The sequence below is a fragment of the Arachis ipaensis genome, chromosome B8 (genome assembly GCF_059453495.1).
Source record: "Arachis ipaensis isolate K30076 ecotype BB chromosome B8, ASM5945349v1, whole genome shotgun sequence".
In the NCBI taxonomy this organism is placed as follows: Eukaryota; Viridiplantae; Streptophyta; class Magnoliopsida; order Fabales; family Fabaceae; genus Arachis; species Arachis ipaensis.
This window is the reverse complement of record NC_142443.1, coordinates 129,289,295-129,310,954: the sequence shown is the minus strand read 5'-3', so window position 1 is coordinate 129,310,954 and position 21,660 is coordinate 129,289,295. Positions and strand designations below refer to the sequence as shown.

Below are 21,660 nucleotides of genomic sequence, written 5' to 3'. Positions count from 1 at the left end.
AGTTATTTGACATTGTATGAATCTTATGTTTGTATTTTAATTTAGTTATGAATTTTAAGTTTGTATCTTGATTTATATATAAATGTGTAAAATTTAAAATGTCATTTACTTTTTATAGGGGCAGGTAGGGGCGGGACGGATACCCGTGGGGGCAGGTTAGGGTAGAGTAGACTACTACCCGCGGGTAGAGGCGGGGCGGGTAGTAGTGGGGTACAAGGAGGGAGGGGCGGGGTCGGGTAGGGCAAAAACCCGCCCCTACCCGCCCCACTGCCATCCCTACTTGTGATTATGCGAGAACAAGAGAGAAGGATAAAACTCGTAAGCGATTTAATCCTCCAAAGCTTTTTCCTCCCCTCCAAAATCCATCTAAACTAATAAACACAACCTAAGATGTAAAACTAGCTAGTGCCACCAACCACCCGCCATAGATATTCTAATAAACACACACACCACACACCACAAGATAATTTGCATGCTAATCCTCCGTCTTCTTTTCCCCCAGCATGACCAAAACCTCATCATTGTGCACAACTTTCAGCTTTTTGCTTTTATCCTCAACTATAAATACAGCTTTTTCATTTATCACTTGAAGCTCAGGCACTACGTTTTTGTCTGTCAAGGTTTTGATAGATGGCTCCTGTGAACTGCATTTATGTAACTTGAAGTTTGGCTTTAAGCATCTTTCCATGAAAGCATCACTTGCTTGAGCTTTTACATAGACAGTTGAAGGAACGGATACAGTTTCATTATTTGCAGGATGATAACATGGAATCCCCATTTCAGAATGAATTTTTTCTTTAAGAGAAACCATCTTAGGCTTCTCACCATGCACTAGTATAACATGCTTAGGGGAGAGAAATTTTATTAGATCCATTATCCCTTTAGAATCCGTGTGAGGACTGAAAGCCAACTGATGAACCTGTCAAAATATACAACAGTAGTCAAAGTTATTCCAGATATTAATAAACTGAAATGAATTGAATCCATGTCAATTTGCACTAGAAAATCATTTGATAGCAAAATGCATTCTTCTTTTGTTTCTAAAGCACATAAGGAATTTCAAATAACCACAAAAGCTTTCTGTCGAGGAGCATGAAACTTTTGAAACTCAGTTCATAATGTTTAAATCAATTGCGAGTTAGATTTTTGTTTCTCTTAAAAGATAGAAAAAGTAATACATGGTTTCAGTTGTGTACTTGCCCCCAAGTCCCAAGTCATGTTAAATGTAAATCTCATCACACTATAAAACTCAGAAAGACTAATAAATGCTCAAGTGTTCTTTTTCTTTTGGCAGCTTTCAACATACTATCATCTTATTTTATTCACTAGGCAGATTTAGCAAGATATAGGTATTCAATTCGAGAGCGAATAGATGAAGAAACTCTAGTGTATTAATGGACCAAAGGCTGATATCAGTGAGATATCAAAATAGAGCAGGTGATGAAATATAAATAAGAAAAGATACATATGGTGAAGATTTAGCACTCTTGCACTAGCCTCTGAACTATTTTCCTCGGCATTAATTGTCTCGATATAAATATTTCCCAACCCACAAGAACATATCACTCTCCAAATTTACTGCCAGCTTACTTATGCATTAGTGAGACGAGACCTATATTTTTCCAGTTTCCCTACTCCATACAATATCAATATTTTTGGTCTCATAATTTATTTACATGTGTATCTGCTTGCACTTTTGTCTACCCAGTTGAAAACTAAATAATCTTTTTTCAGAGAAGAAGAAAGAGAGCCTCACATAGAATGCATGTTTCCATGTATGTAAACAAATTAGCAGAAGAAATATATTTACCTGGCAACGCACATCAATTTTTGTGTTGGGGTCCAATTCAATTTTTGGGGGCTTAGACATTAATACATGTCCTACTGTTCCAGGCAAACAATACCTACAATAATAACGAAATAAAATATTTATACAACACATCAGAAATATAAATCCTTCAAATATAAGATTGATATACATGGCTTTGCAGGAAACAAATAAAAATCTATGGTGAATGAGATATGAGGAACATCCTTTTACATCCAAACACACACAAACCTCTTATACCAGAAATCTTGCAACTATTCAGTTTTCCTAACTGATGACACAGATTGGAAAGAGAATTAAATTTTAGATAGAAAGGAGAGTCACTTTCACTAGAGGAGAACTTCAAAACGCAGGGGCTTCAATCATACAGGCTATATAGAAAATGTGCACAGTATCAACTGCTTGTCGAAACTCTCTATGGGCATTTTATAGATTTGGTCTCACTTTCTATGTTTGAGTTTATCTCAATGATCATGAAGTAAAATATCAATATAACTCAATTTAGGGGGCAATTATCGGCCTTTTGGTCATCCTGCAATTAATGCGAAAGGAGAGAGAGAGAGAGAGAATAAAAAAAGGATGTACCCAGGTAAAGCAACAAGGGTATTTTCAAATGGTGCCCAACGTTTGAAAACTTCGAGCGAAAGCCCACCGCTTATCATCCCAGGAGATGCAAAAAGAACACACGGACCAGGAGTATCAAGTACAGACCTTTCATACTTGCAAACTGTAGCATCAAAACCAGAGCACTGAAATGAGGAACATATCAAGCAATATGAAGCAGTGAATTATATCGCCAATCTCAATTATTATAAAATTTACATTAACAGAAACGAGAAGAAGATGTTTACGGCTATTCACCATGTAATTTGATTATCCTTTTCTTTAAACAAAATTCAATTTGAATAAAAGATAAAAATCCTTTATTGAAAATTCACAAATGACTAGATAAAAATCCTCCCTTCACCATATTCCCCTTCATTCACTACTAACTTTGTAACAAACTTCTGACTATTTTTCCTGCTCATTCCCCTTTCATTATTCTTTTTACATGCTTGAACCTGATTCTCAACCCATTTTCTTGCCCTTCCTATCCCTTCTGCTATACACCAATCCATAAAAGAATCTCTGACATAGACCAATTTCCTGAAGTTTCAGGGATTTTCTCTCCTTTTCAACAAATCTAGATTTGGTAGCACAAGATGTGAAAAAAAAAAAAAGAAGGAAATCCCTCACATTCAAAAGCTCTAACAAAATTAAAGTTGTCATAAGTATGTATAGTCTAATTACCTGGTGGTGAACATGCTTTGACCTAAACCCTTTATGCATGTCCTTCTAGAATACTATGCACGGCTGACTGCTGCCAGTCATATATCAATATTTTATCTCAGTTTCTGCTGTCTAAATACTTCATATTTTTTAATTTGAAATGCCTTGAACAAGTGGCAGAAATTTTCTTCAGATTAACTAGTTGTTACCATTATAGAATATACAAGTAGTCTAATCACTAAACACAGGTTTCAACAGCATATCTATAAGGCATCACTAAACACAGGTTTCAACAGCATATCTATAAGGCATCATTACCTGCTTGTTATTGAATGCAGAAAATAGTATGCAAATATGTGAAAGCGCATATAAATGCATAATTTGTGCCAGATTAAAATTCAAAAATGTATGAAATATATGGAAATTACCATTCTTAAAATCAAAAGCATTATTTGTAGGGTATGAATCTTTAATCTTCTGGCTTGTCCAATTGATAAGCATCTTATAGTACACGTTAGCTTGCTTTGTTAAACCTGAAAAATACAGATTCTAGTAGTTAGGTCTACTTTGACACAGATAAATGAAGAAAATAGTAGAAGAAACGGCTTTAAGAAGATCGACAACACAAGCAACACAGCTAAGCAGTAGAAAACAGAACATTGTCATATTTTCAGATTTTTAGTTGCAATAATTGAAACAATTTTCTGAAAATGCAGTGGCATCTATGTTACATAACATGACTTATTTAGTTAACTTCTACGAAGAGCCGTGTTTGGTCATGGATGACGATCTTCCGTTCTTTCCCAGTTTCCCCAATGCTTCACATTTTGTGCCTTCTTGGATATTATTAATATCAATTTTTATTAGTCTGTCCAATTGTTATTCTTTTTTCTTCCTTTCCTTTTGTTGTGTATGGAAAAGTTATTATTTGCTCTATGATAATTTCAATCTTACTTATTTTGCATGTTTTCTTTCTATTTGTTATCTCATTTTTTAACAACATTACCTTTCTTTTAAATTCTATTGAACATTTTGTTGTTTGATTCAAATCCTTGCAATCAAATAAGGCATAAAGAAATAATCTTGTTATTTTCATTTCCAATAAGTTGTTTCAAATATCCATGAGTGCTCATTTGGAATGCTAGTAATTATTTAATTAATTATTGTTCTCCTTGGATGACATTTTGTGGAATTTCCACTTTATTCGAGTTTGAATGGTGGAGAAGTTAATGAACTAGACTTCTTAATTTGCTTAATCATCACATTAACTAGGATCTGGACTCTTGACACCTCCAGTATTTTTGCTGCAAATCTTATTTTAATTCTTGACCTCCTATGTGAACATTGAAAGATTTCTATTGGAAACATAATCAAATGAATATACATGTAATGAATATTCAGCAAAACGAGTATATATAATGTTTTTAAAAGGAACAGTAACTAATTCAAACCTGCTGAGAAGTATATAGGAACCTTCAAATTCATGCGCTCCCAGTAGTCATCCATCAAAATGCATAGTTCCTAGACGTCATAATAACATAGAAAAAAAGAGACAACTATTATATCTCCATCAATATCATGAGAAGAAGTGATGGTCTAATGGTTATCTTGATGAGAATACCTGAGCCCTTCCAAGACCAAATGTTGGAATAAGCACCTTTCCTCCCGCAGAAACACATTTATGAACCTAAACCAATTATTTTGAAAACTTAACAGTAGCCATAGATTTGAAGCACTTGAATTAAAAAGGAAAAACAGAAAGTAAAAGATGCAGAGATAATATATATGGCACCAAATCAAGAAAAGTCAAAACGTGATCACCACAAATCATGAGCAAATTCTCCATTAAAAATAAAATAAATAATGGAGGCGACAAGAAGTAAAAACAGAGGATTCACTGTTCATTCCTCTTAAAATAATAAAATGAATGAAGAAAAGAAAGGAGAGGAGGATGAACATGAGAGATGGAATCCTTAAAAGATCCTCTACTTTGCACCATTGGAAACCAAAAAGGTAATAATATCCCAAATAAAATCAATAGTTGAAAAGAAATCAAACCCTAGAGTTCCTTTCCAAACAGATACACCAGGTTAATGTAAAAACCAAATTACTAAACAATTATAGCACATAATTCTACAGAGTGGGTGTTACAATACATACAGCATCCAGGAATTCCCTCTCACGAGCATATTTTGAATCACGAATTGTAGTTCCATATGTGGATCTGAAAAGAGAATCAAATGCAATTTTCTCAGTTATATAGATTAGAGCAGAAAGTGTAATAGGATCCATCAATTAGTGTGGCACAACACATTTGATACTGAAATCAATTGATTTAAACTGAAAAAGTGGGCAACTGACAAATTAAAATCATGAGCTCTTGGTCACATACACTACCAGCTTTCCAAGAGCTTAGCTTGTTATATGCAAGACAAGAAAGTCTTATATTTCTAATGTAATATCAAAATATAGTGAAAATAATGTACCAAAAGCTAAAATCAATTTAGAGTATGATCTAATCTATGAATATAACTTGACACAACAAATAAGAAGAAAAAATAGTTTATTTCTTTCTCTAAATACTCAAATGTTGTTATAGGCAAGACTCGTGGACTCAATTAGTGCTGGTCTTACTCAGTAATGAGAAGGTCAAGTCGCAATCGATCAATTTGGGCTGCTCCAAGGTGTCTATCTGGTGTCATATTGTAGTCTCCTGTATATACCATTTCCGAGTCTCCCACCTTTGCATGGAACATTGCAGCTCCAAGAACCTTAAGAATTAATGTAAGGTACTCAAAGAAGGTAAACTGGATAAGGCAAGTGACCGCAACAATGCAAAACAATATCATACACATCCAATAAATTATGATCCATGAATGCTGCTTGACTGCTTCACATGACATTATTAATAATGCAAACACAGTGTTATCAATTAGGATATGCTGAACACAAATAAGTCTTGCAATGATAATAATAAATTCAACCATGCTGCTAGCCTAAGAGCTTCTATGGCCTCTCTTAACCCATTCCTATGTATGAGCACCTTTTGGTAGGATCATATATGACGGTGAATTGATTGTAAGTTACATAAAATAATTGTAACATGCATTTACAAGAAGTGCATTCCATATAACTTAAGGAGAAGAGTGTATTTTTCTTATTCTCGGCAGAATGCAGATTATAAGCAATACCTAGACATACAGCAGATAGGGAAGAGAGAAGGAGGTTTCTCCTAGAATATCTGACCATCTCAGTACACTGAAAAATAACTCTTATCCTAGCAGATGAGTAACATAGTGGGAAAAATCTAATCCTGACTTAATAACTCTCAACTTATCTTTCATATATTTTGGAGTTAAAAGTGGTTGTTGGGTGATATGGATGACAAATAACCCAGTCCCACTCAAAAACTAACACACTCACAAAACGGCCAATTGTTCATGACAACAATCAGGCTAACAAGCATGAAAAGGCACCATCATGCAGGGAGGAAAGAAAAATGCAACAATAAAAGACCAAAAACAAATTTAAGAAATCAACAAAGTGTATGTAAGTTGGATTACCCAACGTTATTTTAGAAGTCTAGTTTTGCAAATAAAACATGGCCTCAGAGAGACTTACATGGCCAGCATAATAGGCACGAATTTGAAGATCTTTGTCTACTTGTATAGTCTGCCTCAGATCCACAGCAATAACTGTATAGTACACAGGAATAAACCAGATTAAAATGCTTTTATAAAGTTAAAAGGTCGAAGTATAATAGTTTTAGTTAGGAAGCTGCTGCGTTCACCAAAATTCCAAAGTTCAAACCAAACTATTGCTAAGAAAAGTAGACCTTTTAAGTGAATAAATTTTAAAGTTCTCACAAAATTATAACAATAAATCTTGTAAAAGCAGATCGGTCAATAAAAATAATAAATAAATAAATAACGACATACTAGATATACGAGAAAAAGAATTATTTTCAGTCATGAGCATACTTAGAAGAAGTGGCACCAGCTATGAAAATGTACAGAAATACAAATCATGAACATGCTTGACTGGATTGGATACCTTTCTTCATGCACTCAGCAATATGATCAGAATTAAACTGCTCTTCCTCGCCACGGCGTTCAACCATTACTTTCCGATAATCTTCCAACATCAAAGGAGCCAAAGCTTTTGTTGGGTACTGTTTAGAATCAATAGTCAAGTTAAAGTTTGATTATAGAATGGAACCTTGAAACCAGCTAGTACAGTATTTGAAGCACAAAAGAAAGAAAATGTATGTCAAAATAGTGTATATGCAATATTGCTAATATTTCCAAAGAATGTCAAAATACCACAACCACTTTGATAACCAGTATTTCTAATACCATAATATTCTACTCAATAATTTCTTCCCAAGAATGGTAAACCACCAAAAATACACTTGAATTATCTTGAGGTTAACAAAAATGCTCCTGAATTTTGTTATAGACAAAAATGCCATCAAATAATTTAAAACGTGCCAAAAATGCTCAGCCATGATCAAAGACTTGTTCCATTAACAGAAAATCATGACATGGCTCATTTGCCAATGTCAGAGTTTCACCTGCCACATAGGAAGCTTCGTTTGCCACATCACTTTTTTCCATTAATGCAGAATGTTTGAGTTCATGGATGTACATTTTGTCACATTTTTAAATAATTTGAAGACATTTTTGTCAGTAAAATTTGGGGGCATTGCAACAAAATAATTCAAGTGCATTTTTGGTGGTTTACCCTTCCAGAAAAAAATTTGAAACATCAATCAAGCTCATCCTTTTTTCGATAAATATTCTGATTTTGTTAAAACTATTAATTTTTCTTTTTCTTTTTTTTTTCCCCACTTTTTTTTCCCAATTATGCTCAAACTAATACATAGAAAATCTCTTAAAATAACATCTACCTACCAAGAAAATACAAGCAATTATTCTGAAAACATATTCAGGGAATATTGCATTAAAGGCATGGAAAGCTTCACTTTTTTTCCTCCCCTAGATTCATATTGCTATTGATGCAGAACATAATCATGTACACTTAAGAATGTATTGAAATTGACCTGATAGTTTTGCTTAGCTGGTGGCTATGAATGGAATGAACATGGTGATTGCCCTGCTTGGGTATGTTTATGGTGCATATACTATTTAGATGACAGTGCTTATTTGGTGCTATCCATCTAACTGTTGAATACATAAGTACCTATTATGAAAGATTATTTGTACAAAATTTTGTAAAAATTGAATATCAATAAGGGTATAATCTAACATCCTAATTTCATGTTCGTTTAAACTTTTCTATATCGTTAATTTAGATACATATAAAAGTATATCAAAATGATTTTAGATTGACATATAACTATGATCTATAATGTATAAGATTCTAATCTAGAGTGGGTTCTGTATAAAGTTACTCTAATAAAAGAGTATTCAACAGTATAAGATTTACTTAAATGACCCTATAATCAATTAATCTTAACTCTTATGTTTGGATAATTTACTTTAATAGAAGTAGCATCACCAGAAAAAATAGGAAAACAAAACTACAATTTTCAATTTTTTTTATAAAAAAGGATGCTTTAAGATACATTGATTTTATGTCCAAAGATAAAACAACTTCTACATTATGTATCTAAGCGTGGATGTCTCATCATCATGAATACATTCTTTCTCGCTTAGCAAAATTCTTCATTTGCTATCTTTTTTTTAAGAAAAAGCAACCAATCAATGTCAAATGCCAAATAATTGGAAAAAAAAGCTCAGTTCAAGGATGTCGTATGCAAGACTGGTCAGGTATTCGTTATTTGTTATAGTTAACAATTGGAAAATGCTAGATAATCATGAAGAGAAGGTTATTATATAGGAAATTTTGAATTAAAGCAGCAAAGAACTTGGGTTGTCCGTTTTGGTCTCATTCAAAAGGAAGCTAATAAAGTTGAAGATTTGATGGCGAAGGAGGTGCACAATCAGATTCAATATTACCATAGTTTCAGTTATGAGGAGTGATTGTAGTTTTGAGGTGCACAATCGGATTCAATATTACTATAGTTTCAGTTATGAGGAGTGATTGTAGTTTTTAGGAACCTAGTTTCTTATTTTTTTTTCTGCTTCCGTCCTCTTTTTTTCTCATTTTACTTTGCACACCAAAAATGCCAAATAATTGAAATTATGTACTTACGTGAGAAAATAATTATCATCCTCTCCCCACCCAAAACAAAAGCATTACATTGAACACGTAGTAGGAAACAACTCACCGTCATGTAAATTGGTCCGTGAAACCCACAAACTTCAGTGAAATAAACCAATGCACCAAGGTGGTCCAGGTGACTGTCACCAATTATGCCAAAAAAATATATAAAAGAATAAATCAGTGAGTGAGAAATTTTAAAGATTAAAAAATAATGAAAACGAAGGAAGAGTATGTTGATACAATACAAATGGGTGATGATGATGCAAGAGAGGGCGGTGTCAAAATCGCCGGTGGGAGAGATGAGACTGAAGTTGGGGTAACGGCGGTGGTCCGAGACACCCATGTGCATTCCGCAATCGAACATGATCCGCTTCCCATTTATGTTAACCACCACGCAGCTCTTCCCTACCTCTTGCCCAGCACCTGAAAAAGAAATAATAAAATGTAATGCACGAGAGAAGAGAAGAAGAAACAAGAGGAAGGGAATAAGGAATTACCGAGGACTAGAGTTTCAATAGCCATGGATGGTGTGTAGCAGTAGAAAAATCTCCAAAGGAAGCCAAGGAGCAGATTGGAGCTCAGCTTGTTAACACTACTATGTCCTTCTATTGGCTTTACCACACTCTCCTAATCCAACATCCATGGAACAAATTCATTGAATGACATGCATAATTTGAACATACATAAGTTAAAGAAATTAATCAAACACATGGTGCGCGTGACATGTAAAATTTGAGTTGAAGAAATGTCATCCACCCCCTCAGGGAGGGCAATAGAGTGGCCGATTGTTTGGCTAGAATCGGCGCCGAAATTGATGCTGGTTTGTGATGATGAGAGGGGAAGATCTTTACCCAGTGTTGCTAGGATGTATAGTGCTTTTTTTTTCCCTCAATGTATTCTCTGTCTCTAAACAGGTCAAGGAGGTCAAATTGGTCAATGAGTTATTATATACAAAAAAAAAAAAATCATATTGGAACCTTCAATATTTATTTACGCAAACTAACGAACGAATTACTAGACTAATCCACCTTAATTGCGAGGATGTATAGTATTGATGTTTGTTTCGTTTTCTTTGGGCTCTAGCCTCTAGGCCTTCTATCAAAAACTAAAAGTGAAATGCTCATTTTACTTTTGAGTTACATTTTTTAGTAGAAAGAAGGTTTTGAAAATTGAACTAATTATTGAATGTTCTAATTATTGGTTGATTGATTTACTGATTTAATCGGTTTAATTATGGTTTAACTAAAAAAACCATTTATAATAAAATAATAAAAAAATTATAAATAAATATTCTATAAAAGTACAAACATCAAAATATTAACAATTAATTTTTAATGTTGGAAGAAATAATTAAATCACAATAACAATTACACAGCGACCACACCAATAATTAAATCACAATAACACAATAATAAGTTACACAAGAGCAACAAACTTTTTCAAAGATTAACAAGGATTATCAAAATTTTAGGCAGCATCACTACTTTCTTTGATTCATTATGATTAAGGTGGTTGTTGTTCTTGAAGCATTTTGGGTTATCTAAGAGTATGCTTTGAACTTGATCCCTTCACCAGTTTCCACCATTAAATTCCTATTCTAAACTTGATCCCTTCACCAGCTTCACCAGCAGCTCTCAAAAGATCCCAATCAAAAATACCATTACCAACACCACAACAGACTGAACAGCAGCCAAGAATCAAGAACAATCAGCAACAAAAATTAAAAAAGCAACAACAATTAATCACCTTAAACCAGAAATCAATAAATATATCATTTAACATTCAAAAACAGCATATTCACTCCCTTAAAAATTAAAACTCAAAAACAGCATACTTCCATCAGATGCATGTCAATAAAAAATAAAGAACACATAAAACAACAACACAGCAACACTCAAAATAGCAACACAGCAGAACCAGAGCTCATTCAATAAAAAATCACAACACATAAAAACAGCAACACAACAGAACTAGAGCTCATTACTAATCAAATAATCATTCAATAAAAAATTAAAACACAAAACATTCAAATAATCAGTAATTAAATAATCATTGAACATGGCATGAATAAAAAACGCAGAAGAAGTTAGCAGTGAACTGAAAATTGACCTTCGAAGTCTAGGGTTTTTTCTTGGTTTAGCTTCTGCTCTCTGAACTCGAAGGAAGAAAATTGAAATGGAGAAGGGTTTTTCTTCTGAGCAGTCTGAGCAGAGGGGCAGAACCGCAACGGAAACAGGGACCAAGCGACGAACACGTCTTAGAAGACGGTGGTGGGTTGGAAGAACCTGCGGCTGAGCAAACGAAGAGCAGAAAGACTACGAGCTCGAGGAAGAAGCTGCAATTGGTGGGTTGGGGACTTCGAGCACGACAACCAGACGAAGACGTTTGTGCCTGAGCGCGCGACGGACGGCGGCAGGAGGGCGACGGAGCAGATGAAGACCAGGGACTGACGCGCCGAGCTCGAGGAAGAAGCTGCAATTCTTGAAGGAGGAAGAAGCACGGACGACCAGACGACGATGGTAGTGCCTAAGTGCAACGGACGGCGGCAGGCGGCTGTGGTGGAGAAGCTAGGGTTTCCTGTTTCAACTTTTTTTTATTTGGGGAAAAGCTGTTAGGTAATTGGTGTGCGAAATCGTGATCATTCCTTCCTTGGTAACGGCGCTAAAAACTTAATACGCACGTTCATGTTCTTAATTCTATTTCACAACTTCGTACAACTAACCAGCAAGTGCACTGGGTCGTCCAAGTAATAAACCTTACGTGAGTAAGGGTCGATCCCACGAAGATTGTCGGCTTGAAACAAGCTATGGTCACCTTGTAAATCTCAGTCAGGCGGATTCAACTGATTTTATGAATTGATAAGTAAAAGATAAATAAAATATAAAATAGGATAGTGGTACTTATGTAATTCATTGGTGAGAATTTCAGATAAGCGTATAGAGATGCTTTCGTCCCTCTGAACCTCTGCTTTCCTGTTGTCTTCATCCAATCATTCCTACTCCTTTCCATGGCAAGCTTTATGTAGGGCATCACCGTTGTCAATGGCTACATCTCATCCTCTCTGGGAAAATGGTCCAATGCGCTGTCACTGCATGGCTAATCATCTGTCGGTTCTCGATCAGACTCGGTCCCCTGTATTAGATATCCAAGAGATATCCATTCAATCTAAGGTAGAACGGAAGTGGTTGTCAGGCATACGTTCATAAGTTGAGAATGATGATGACTGTCACGATCATCACATCCATCATATTGAAGTGCGAATGAATATCTTAGAAGCGAAATAAGTTGAATTGAATAGAAAAGCAGTAGTACTTTGCATTAATCTTTGAGGAACAGCAGAGCTTCACACCTTAATCTATGGTGTGTAGAAACTCTACCGTTGAAAATACACAAGTGATAAATGTTCAGGCATGGCCGAATGGCCAGCCCTCACAAAAGTCTAAGATAGCATAAAACTAATCAAAGATCTCCCAAAGATAGTAAAAAGTCCTATTTATACTAAACTAGTTACTAGGGTTTACAAAAATGAGTAAATGATGCGAAAATCCACTTCCGGGGCCCACTTGGTGTGTGCTTGGGCTGAGCATTGAACTTTACACGTGTAGAGGTCTTTCTTGGAGTTGAACGCCAGTTTGTAACCTGTTTCTGGCGTTTAACTCCACTTTGCAACCTGTTTCTGGCGTTTGACTCCAGAATGCAGCATGGAACTGGCGTTCAACGCCAGTTTACGTCGTCTAAACTCGGGCAAAGTATGGACTATTATATATTGCTGGAAATCCCTAGATGTCTACTTTCCAACGCAATTGAGAGCGCGCCATTTGGAGTTCTTTAGCTCCAGAAAATCTACTTTGAGTGAAGGGAGGTCAGAATCCAACAGCATCTGCAGTCCTTCTTCAACCTCTGAATCTGATTTTTGCTCAAGTCCCTCAATTTTAGCCAGAAATTACCTGAAATCACAGAAAAACACACAAACTCATAGTAAAGTCCAGAAATGTGATTTTTATTTAAAAACTAATAAAAATATACTAAAAACCAACTAAATCATACTAAAAACTATGTAAAAACAATGCCAAAAAGCGTATAAATTATCCGCTTATCACAACACCAAACTTAAATTGTTGCTTGTCCCCAAGCAACTGAAAATCAAATAGGATAAAAAGAAGAGAATATACTATAAATTCCAAAATATCAATGAAACTTAGCTCCAATCAGATGAGCGGGACTTGTAGCTTTTTGCCTCTTGAATAGTTTTGGCATCTCACTTTATCCATTGAAGTTCAGAATGATTGGCATCTATAGGAACTCAGAGTTCAAATAGTCTTATTGATTCTCCTAGTTCAGTATGTTGATTCTTGAACACAGCTACTTTATGAGTATTGGTCGTGGCCCTAAGCACTTTGTTTTCCAGTATTACCACCGGATACATAAATGCCACAGACACATAATTGGGTGAACCTTTTCAGATTGTGACTCAGCTTTGCTAGAGTCCCCAATTAGAGGTGTCCAGGGTTCTTAAGCACACTCTTTCTTTTTCTTTGGACCTCGACTTTAACCGCTCAGTCTCAAGTTTTCACTTGACACCTTCACGCCACAAGCACATGGTTAGGGACAGCTTGGTTTAGCCGCTTAGGCCAGGATTTTATTCCTTTAGGCCCTCCTATCCACTGATGCTTAAAGCCTTGGATCCTTTTTATTATCCTTGCCTTTTGGTTTTAAGGGCCATTGGCTTTTTGCTCTTGCCTTTTGGTTTAAAGAACTTTTGGCTTTTTCTGCTTGCTTTTTCTTTTTCTTTCTTTTTTTTTCGCTATATATTTGTTTTTCTACAAGCTTTTGTATTCACTGCTTTTTCTTGCTTCAAGAATCATTTTTATGATTTTTCAAATTATCAAATAATATTTCTCCTTTTTCCTTATTCTTCAAGAGCCAACATATTTAACATTCATAAACATTAACTTTGAAAGACATATGCACTGTTCAAGCATTCATTTAGAAAACAAAAAGTATTGTCACCACATCAAAATAATTAAACTAGTTTCAAGGATGAATTCGAAACCATATACTTCTTGTTCTTTTGTAATTAAAACATTTTTCATTCAAGAGAGGTGATGGATTCATATTCATAACTTTAAGGCATAGACACTTAGACACTAATGATCATGTAATAAGACACAAATATAAATAAAACATAAAGCTCAAAAATCGAAAAACCGAAAAATAAATAAACAAGGAGATTAAGGAATGAGTCCACCTTAGTGAGGGTAGCGTCTTCCTCTTCTTGAAGAACCAATGGTGCTCTTGAGCTCCTCTATGTATCTTCCTTGTCTTTCTTGCTCCTCCCTCATAGCTCTTTGATCTTCTCTAATTTCATGGAGGATGATGGAGTGCTCTTGATGCTCCACCCTTAGTTGTCCCATGTTGGAACTTAATTCTCCTAGGGAGGTGTTGATTTGCTCCCAATAATTCTGTGGAGGAAAGTGCATCCCTTGAGGCATCTCAGGGATTTCATGGTGAGGAATCTCCTCATGCTCATGTTGAGGTCCATGATCTCTTATTTGCTCCATCCTTTTCTTAATGATGGGCTTATCCTCTTCAATGAGGATGTCTCCCTCTATGTCAATTCCAGCCGAATTGCAGAGGTGGCAAATGAGGTGAGGAAAGGCTAACCTTGCCAAATTGGAGGACTTGTCAGCCACCTTGTAGAGTTCTTGAGGTATGATCTCATGAACTTCCACTTCCTCCCCAATCATGATACTATGGATCATGATGACCCGGTCTATAGTAACTTCAGACCGGTTACTAGTAGGAATGATTGAGCGTTGAATGAACTCTAGCCATCCCCTAGCCGCTGGTTTGAGGTCATGTCTTCTTAGTTGAACCGGCTTGCCTCTTGAGTCAATTTTCCATTAAGCTCCTTCCACACATATGTCCATGAGGACTTGGTCCAACCTTTGATCAAAGTTGACTCTTCTAGTGTAGAGGCGTGCGTTTTCTTCCATCATTGGCAAGTTGAATGCCAGTCTTACATTTTCCGGACTGAAATCTAAGTATTTCCCCCAAACCATGGTGAGCCAATTCTTTGGATTCGGGTTCACACTTTGATCATGGTTCCTAGTGATCCATGCATTTGCATAGAACTCTTGAACCATTAAGATCCTGACTTGTTGAATGGAGTTGGTGAGAACTTCCCAACCTCTTCTTTGGATTTCAAGACGGATCTCCGGATACTCATTCTTTTTGAGTTTGAAAGGAACCTCAGGGATCACTTTCTTCTTGGCCACAACTTCATAGAAGTGGTCTTGATGGACCTTATAGATGAATTTCTCCATCTCCCATAACTCAGAGGTGGAAGCAATTGCCTTCCCTTTCCTCTTTCTAGAGGTTTCTCTGGCCTTAGGTGCCATGAATGGTTATGGGAAAACAAAAAGCTATGCTTTTACCACACCAAACTTAAAATGGTTGCTCGTCCCCGAGCAAAAGAAGAAAGAAAGAAGTAGAAGAAGAAGAAAAATGGAGGAGAGGGAGAGAGAGATGGTTTCGGCTAAGGGGAAGAAGAGAGGGTTTTGTTGTGTGAAAATGAAGAGGGAATGAGGGGTTTATATAGGAGTGGGGAGAGGTTTAGGGTTTGGCCATTTAGGGTTGGGTTTGGGAGGGAAATTATTTTGAATTTAAAGGTAGGTGGGGTTTTTGGGGAAGAGAGGATGGATGTAATTGGTGAAGAGGTGATGGGGAAGAGTGATTGAGTTGATTGGTGAGGGGTATTTGGGGAAGAGAGTTATGGAAAGGTGTGAAGAGGAGAGAAGAAGTAGGTGGGGATCCTGTGGGGTCCACAGATCCTGAGGTGTTTGAGGATTTCTCATCCCTGCACCTATTAGACGTGTAAAACGCCCTATATATGCAATCCTGGCGTTTAACGCCAGACTGTAGCATGTTTCTAGCGTTAAACGCCACTTCCTTGCTTGTTTTGGGCGTTCAACGCCAGTCTATAGCATGTTTCTGGCGTTGAACGCCAGTATGGTGCATGTTTCTGGCGTTAACGCCAGTCTGGTGCTTGTTTCTGGCGTTTAACGCCAGCTTTCCTCTGGGTGCAATCTTGGCGTTTAAACGCCAGACTGCTGCTTGTTTCTGGCGTTTAACGCCAGTTTCATGCTCTGTTCTGGCGTTAAACGCCAGCCAGATGCTCCTTACTGGCGTTTAAATGCCAGTAAGCCCTTCCTCCAGGGTGTGCTGTTTTCAATGCTGTTTTTCATTCTGTTTTCGATTTTTCAGTAGTTTTTATGACTCCACATGATCATCAACCTAATAAAACATGAAATAACAAAGAGAAAATACAATAAAAATGATTAAATAACATTGGGTTGCCTCCCAACAAGTGCTTCTTTAATGTCAATAGCTTGACAGTGAGCTCTCATGGAGCCTCACAGATAATCAGAGCAAGGTTGGGACCTCCCAACACCAAACTTAGAGTTTGGTTGTGGGGGTTCAACACCAAACTTAGAGTTTGGTTGTGGCCTCCCAACACCAAACCTAGAATTTGAATGTAGGGGCTTTGGTTGACTCTGCAGTGAGAGAAGCTTTTCATGCTTCCTCTCCATGGTTACAGAAGGAGATCCTTGAGTTTTAAACACAAGATAGTCCTCATTCAGTTGAAGGACCAACTCTCCTCTGTCCACATCAATCACAGCTCTTGCTGTGGCTAGGAAGGATCTTCCAAAGATGACGGATTCATCCTCATCCTTCCTAGTGTCTAGGATTATGAAATCAGCAGAGATGTAAAGGCCTTCAACCTTTACTAACACGTCCTCTACTAGTCCATAAGCCTATTTTCTTGAGTTGTCTGCCATCTCTAATGAGATTCTGGCAGCTTGCACCTCAAAGATTCTCAGTTTCTCCATTACAGAGAGTGGCATGAGGTTTATCCCTAACCCAAGGTCACATAGAGCCTTCTCAAAGGTCATGGTACCTATGGTACAAGGTATTAAGAACTTTCCAGGATCCTGTTTCTTCTGAGGCAATCTCAGTTGATCCAGATCACTCAGTTCATCGATGAGCAAGGGAGGTTCATCTTCCCAAGTCTCATTACCAAATAATTTGGTATTCAGCTTCATGATTGCACCAAGGTACTAGGCAACTTGCTCTTCAGTAACATCTTCATTCCCTTCAGAAGAAGAATACTCATCAGAGCTCATGAATGGCATAAGGAGGTTCAATGGAATCTCTATGGTCTCTAGATGAGTCTCAGATTCCTTTGGTTCCTCAGAGGAAAACTCCTTGTTGATCACTGGACGTCCCAGGAGGTCTTCCTCACTGGGATTCACGTCCTCTCCCTCCCTTGTAGGTTCGGCCATGATGGTTAAATCAATGGCCTTGCACTCTCTTTTTGGATTTTCTTCTGTATTGCTTGGGAGAGTACTAGGAGGAGTTTCAGTGACCCTTTTACTCAGCTGGCCCACTTGTGCCTCCAAATTTCTAATGGAGGACCTTGTTTCATTCATGAAACTTAAAGTGGCCTTAGATAGACCAGAGACTATATTTGCTAAGCTAGATGGATTCTGCTCAGAATTCTCTGTCTGTTGCTGAGTGGATGATGGAAAAGGTTTGCTATTGCTAAACCTGTTTCTTCCACCATTATTAAAGCCTTGTTGAGGCTTTTGTTGATCCTTCCATGAGAAATTTGGATGATTTCTCCATGAGGGATTATAGGTGTTTCCATAGGATTCACCCATGTAATTCACCTCTGCTATTGTAGGGTTCTCAGGATCATAAGCTTCTTCTTCAGAAGATGCCTCTTTAGTACTGTTGGATGATTCCTTCAATCCATTCAGACTTTGAGAGATCATATTGACTTGCTGAGTTAATATTTTATTTTGAGCCAATATGGCATTCAGAGTATCAATTTCAAGAACTCCCTTCCTTTGAGGCGTCCCATTACTTATAGGATTCCTCTCAGAAGTGTACATAAACTGGTTATTTGCAACCATGTCAATGAGTTCTTGAGCTTCTGCAGGCGTTTTCTTTAGGTAAATGGATCCACCTGCAAAATGGTCCAATGACATCTTTGATAATTCAGACAGACCATCATAGAATATATCCAGGATGGTCCATTCTGAAAGCATGTCAGAAGGACACTTTTTGGTCAGTTGCTTATATCTCTCCCAAGCTTCATAGAGGGATTCACCTTCTTTCTGTCTGAAGGTTTGAACATTCACTCTAAGCTTACTAAGCTTTTGAGGAGGAAAGAACTTGGCTAAGAAAGCCGTGACCAGCTTATCCCAAGAGTTCATGCTATCTTTAGGTTGAGAGTCCAACCATACTCTAGCTTTGTCTCTTACAGCAAACGGGAAAAGCATAAGCCTGTAGACCTCGGGATCAAACCCATTGGTCTTAACAGGATCACAGATCTGCAAGAATTTAGTCAAGAACTGAAAAAGGATCTTCAGATGGAAGTCCATGAAACTTGCAGTTCTGTTGCATCAGAGAAACTAATTGAGGTTTAAGCTCAAAATTGTTTGCTCCAATGGCAGGGATTGAGATGCTTCTTCCATGTAAATTGGAATTAGGTGCAGTGAAGTCACCAAGCATCCTCCTTGCATTGTTATTATTTTCGGCCATATCTTCTTCTTTTTCGAAAATTTCTGTCAGATTTTCTCCAGAGAGTTGTGCTTTAGCTTCCCTTAGCTTCCTCTTCAGAGTCCTTTCAGGTTCAGGATCAGCTTCAACAAGAATGTTCTTATCCTTGTTCCTGCTCATATGAAAAAGAAGAAGAAAGTAGAAAAGAAAATATGGAATCCTCTATGTCACAGTATAGAGATTCCTTTATGTGAGTAGAAGAAAGTAAGAATAGAAGAAGGAAAAGATGAGAATCCAAACACAGGGGTGAGGATAGAAGTGTTAATGGATGAATAAATAAATAGAAGGAGATTAGAGATGAGAGAAGAATTCGAAAATTTAACAAAATAAAATAAAAATATTTTAAATTGAAATTTAAAATTCGAAAATTAAAATTGAAATTAAATTAAATTAAAATTAAAACAATTAGTTAACTAAAACGAAATTTTGAAAAAGGGGGAAGGGATTTTTGAAAATTAAAGGTAGAGAGTTAGTTGGGCAGTTTTGAAAAAGATATGATTGAAACAAAAAGATATGATTGATTAAAAGAGATTTGAAATTTGTTTTTGAAAAAGATATGATTGAAATTGAAAAAGATATGATTGAAACAAAAAGATAAGATTGATTAAAAAAGATTTGAAAATTGTTTTTCAAAAAGATAAGAAGTTAGAAAGGAAGTTAGAAAAGATTTTGAAATTGATTTTGAAAAAGATGTGATTGAAACTTAATTTGAAAAAGATTTGAAAAAGGAATTTAAAAAGATTTGATTTTGAAAATTAAAGTTGATTACTTGACTAACAAGAAACTAAAAAGATATGATCCTAGAGTTTAAAGATTGAACCTTTCTTAATAGGCAAGTAATAACTTAATATTTTTTTGAATCAATCACATTAATTGTTAGTAAAGATTTGAAATTATGAAACAAAATAAGAAAAAGATTTTTGAAAATCATTTTGGAATTTTCGAAAATTATGAAAGAAAAATGAAAAAGATTTGATTTTTGAAAAAGATTTGAAAAAGATAAGATTTTTAAATTGAAAATTTGATTTGACTCATAAGAAATGACTAAATTTTAAAATTTTTTGACTAAATCAAATCAAATTTTCGAAAATTATGAGTGAAATAAGATAAAGATATTTTTTTTATTTTTGAATTTTCAATGAAGAAAGAGAAAAACAACCCAAAGACTCAATGCATGAAAATTTTGGATCAAAACATGTGATGCATACAAGAACACTATGAATGTCAAGATGAACACCAAGAACACTTTGAATGTCAAGATGAACACCAAGAACATATTTTTGAAAAAATTTTCAAGAAAAGAAAACATGCAAGACACCAAACTTAAAAATTTTTATTCTTTAGACATTAACAAATTAAAAATGCATATGAAAAACAAGAAAAGATACAAAACAAGAAAATATGAAGATCAAACAAGAAGACTGGCTAGGAACAACTTGAAGATCATGAAGAACATATGATGAATTTTTGAAAATTCTTGAGAAAAACAAACACATGCAAGACACCAAACTTAAAAATTGACTCTAGACTCAAACAAGAAACATAAAATTTTTTGTTTTTATAATTTTATAAGAATTTTTTTGTTTTTTAGAAAAAGATTTTGGGAAAAAACGAAAAAGAAATTTTTTTTGTATTATTTTCGAAAATAAGAAATAAAAAAGCTTAAAAATAAAATAAAATTACCTAATCTGAGCAACAAGATGAACCGTCAGTTGTCCAAACTCGAACAATCCCCAGCAACGGCGCCAAAAACTTGGTGTGCGAAATCGTGATCATTCCTTCCTTGGTAACGGCGCTAAAAACTTAATACGCACGTTTATGTTCTTAATTCTGTTTCACAACTTCGTACAACTAACCAGCAAGTGCACTGGGTCGTCCAAGTAATAAACCTTACGTGAGTAAGGGTCGATCCCACGGAGATTGTCGGCTTGAAGCAAGCTATGGTCACCTTGTAAATCTCAGTCAGGCAGATTCAACTGATTTTATGAATTGATAAGTAAAAGATAAATAAAATATAAAATAGGATAGTGGTACTTATGTAATTCATTGGTGAGAATTTCAGATAAACGTATAGAGATGCTTTCGTCCCTCTGAACCTCTGCTTTCCTGTTGTCTTCATCCAATCCTTCCTACTCCTTTCCATGGCAAGCTTTATGCAAGGCATCACTGTTGTCAATGGCTACATCCCATCCTCTCTGTGAAAATGGTCCAATGCGCTGTCACTGCATGGCTAATCATCTGTCGGTTCTCGATCATACTGGAATAGGATTTACTATCCTTTTGCGTCTGTCACTACGCCCAGCACTCGCGAGTTTGAAGCTCGTCACAGCCATCCCTTCCCAGATCCTACTCGGAATACCACAGACAAGGTTTAGACTTTCCGGATCTCAGGAATGGGCGTCCATGGGTTCTAACTTATACCACGAAGACACTAATAACTCGGACTCGGTCCCCTGTATTAGATATCCAAGAGATATCAATTCAATCTAAGGTAGAACGGAAGTGGTTGTCAGGCACGCGTTCATAAGTTGAGAATGATGATGACTGTCACGATCATCACATCCATCATATTGAAGTGCGAATGAATATCTTAGAAGCGGAATAAGTTGAATTAAATAGAAAAACAGTAGTACTTTGCATTAATCTTTGAGGAACAGCAGAGCTCCACACCTTAATCTATGGTGTGTAGAAACTCTACCGTTGAAAATACACAAGTGATAAATGTTCAGGCATGGCCGAATGGCCAG

The 21,660-nt window shown here is 36.1% G+C and overlaps 1 protein-coding gene and 1 non-coding gene across 17 annotated transcripts in view; one reads left to right on the top strand and one right to left on the bottom strand.

The window, feature by feature from the left end:
- Positions 1 to 304: 304 nt before the first annotated feature.
- CPSF73-II (cleavage and polyadenylation specificity factor 73 kDa subunit-II) overlaps positions 305 to 21,660 on the bottom strand; it is a 67,020-nt gene continuing 45,664 nt past the window's right edge. For 2 of the 16 annotated variants that reach the window (XM_088496408.1, XM_088496411.1), the window contains exons 2-17: positions 10,315 to 10,381; positions 10,043 to 10,103; positions 9,784 to 9,913; positions 9,532 to 9,709; positions 9,351 to 9,423; positions 8,160 to 8,299; positions 7,151 to 7,268; positions 6,719 to 6,792; positions 5,732 to 5,868; positions 5,258 to 5,321; positions 4,719 to 4,784; positions 4,549 to 4,618; positions 3,526 to 3,630; positions 2,414 to 2,555; positions 1,811 to 1,904; positions 305 to 919 (exon numbers count right to left, since the gene is read on the bottom strand). In XM_088496408.1, the coding sequence (XP_088352534.1) occupies positions 476 to 919; positions 1,811 to 1,904; positions 2,414 to 2,555; positions 3,526 to 3,630; positions 4,549 to 4,618; positions 4,719 to 4,784; positions 5,258 to 5,321; positions 5,732 to 5,868; positions 6,719 to 6,792; positions 7,151 to 7,241 (1,287 nt within the window). In that variant the 5' untranslated portion in view covers positions 7,242 to 7,268; positions 8,160 to 8,299; positions 9,351 to 9,423; ... (2 more) ...; positions 10,043 to 10,103; positions 10,315 to 10,381 and the 3' untranslated portion in view covers positions 305 to 475. Of the gene's footprint in view, positions 920 to 1,810; positions 1,905 to 2,413; positions 2,556 to 3,525; positions 3,631 to 4,548; positions 4,619 to 4,718; positions 4,785 to 5,257; positions 5,322 to 5,731; positions 5,869 to 6,718; positions 6,793 to 7,150; positions 7,269 to 8,159; positions 8,300 to 9,350; positions 9,710 to 9,783; positions 10,239 to 10,314; positions 10,382 to 21,660 lie in introns of those variants that run through there. The other 14 variants (XM_088496413.1, XM_088496410.1, XM_088496406.1 and 11 more) reach the window with 14 other exon arrangements.
- LOC148549834 (small nucleolar RNA R71) lies at positions 18,394 to 18,501 on the top strand. Its single transcript, XR_015897953.1, has one exon. It is a non-coding gene; the product is annotated as a small nucleolar RNA R71 (small nucleolar RNA).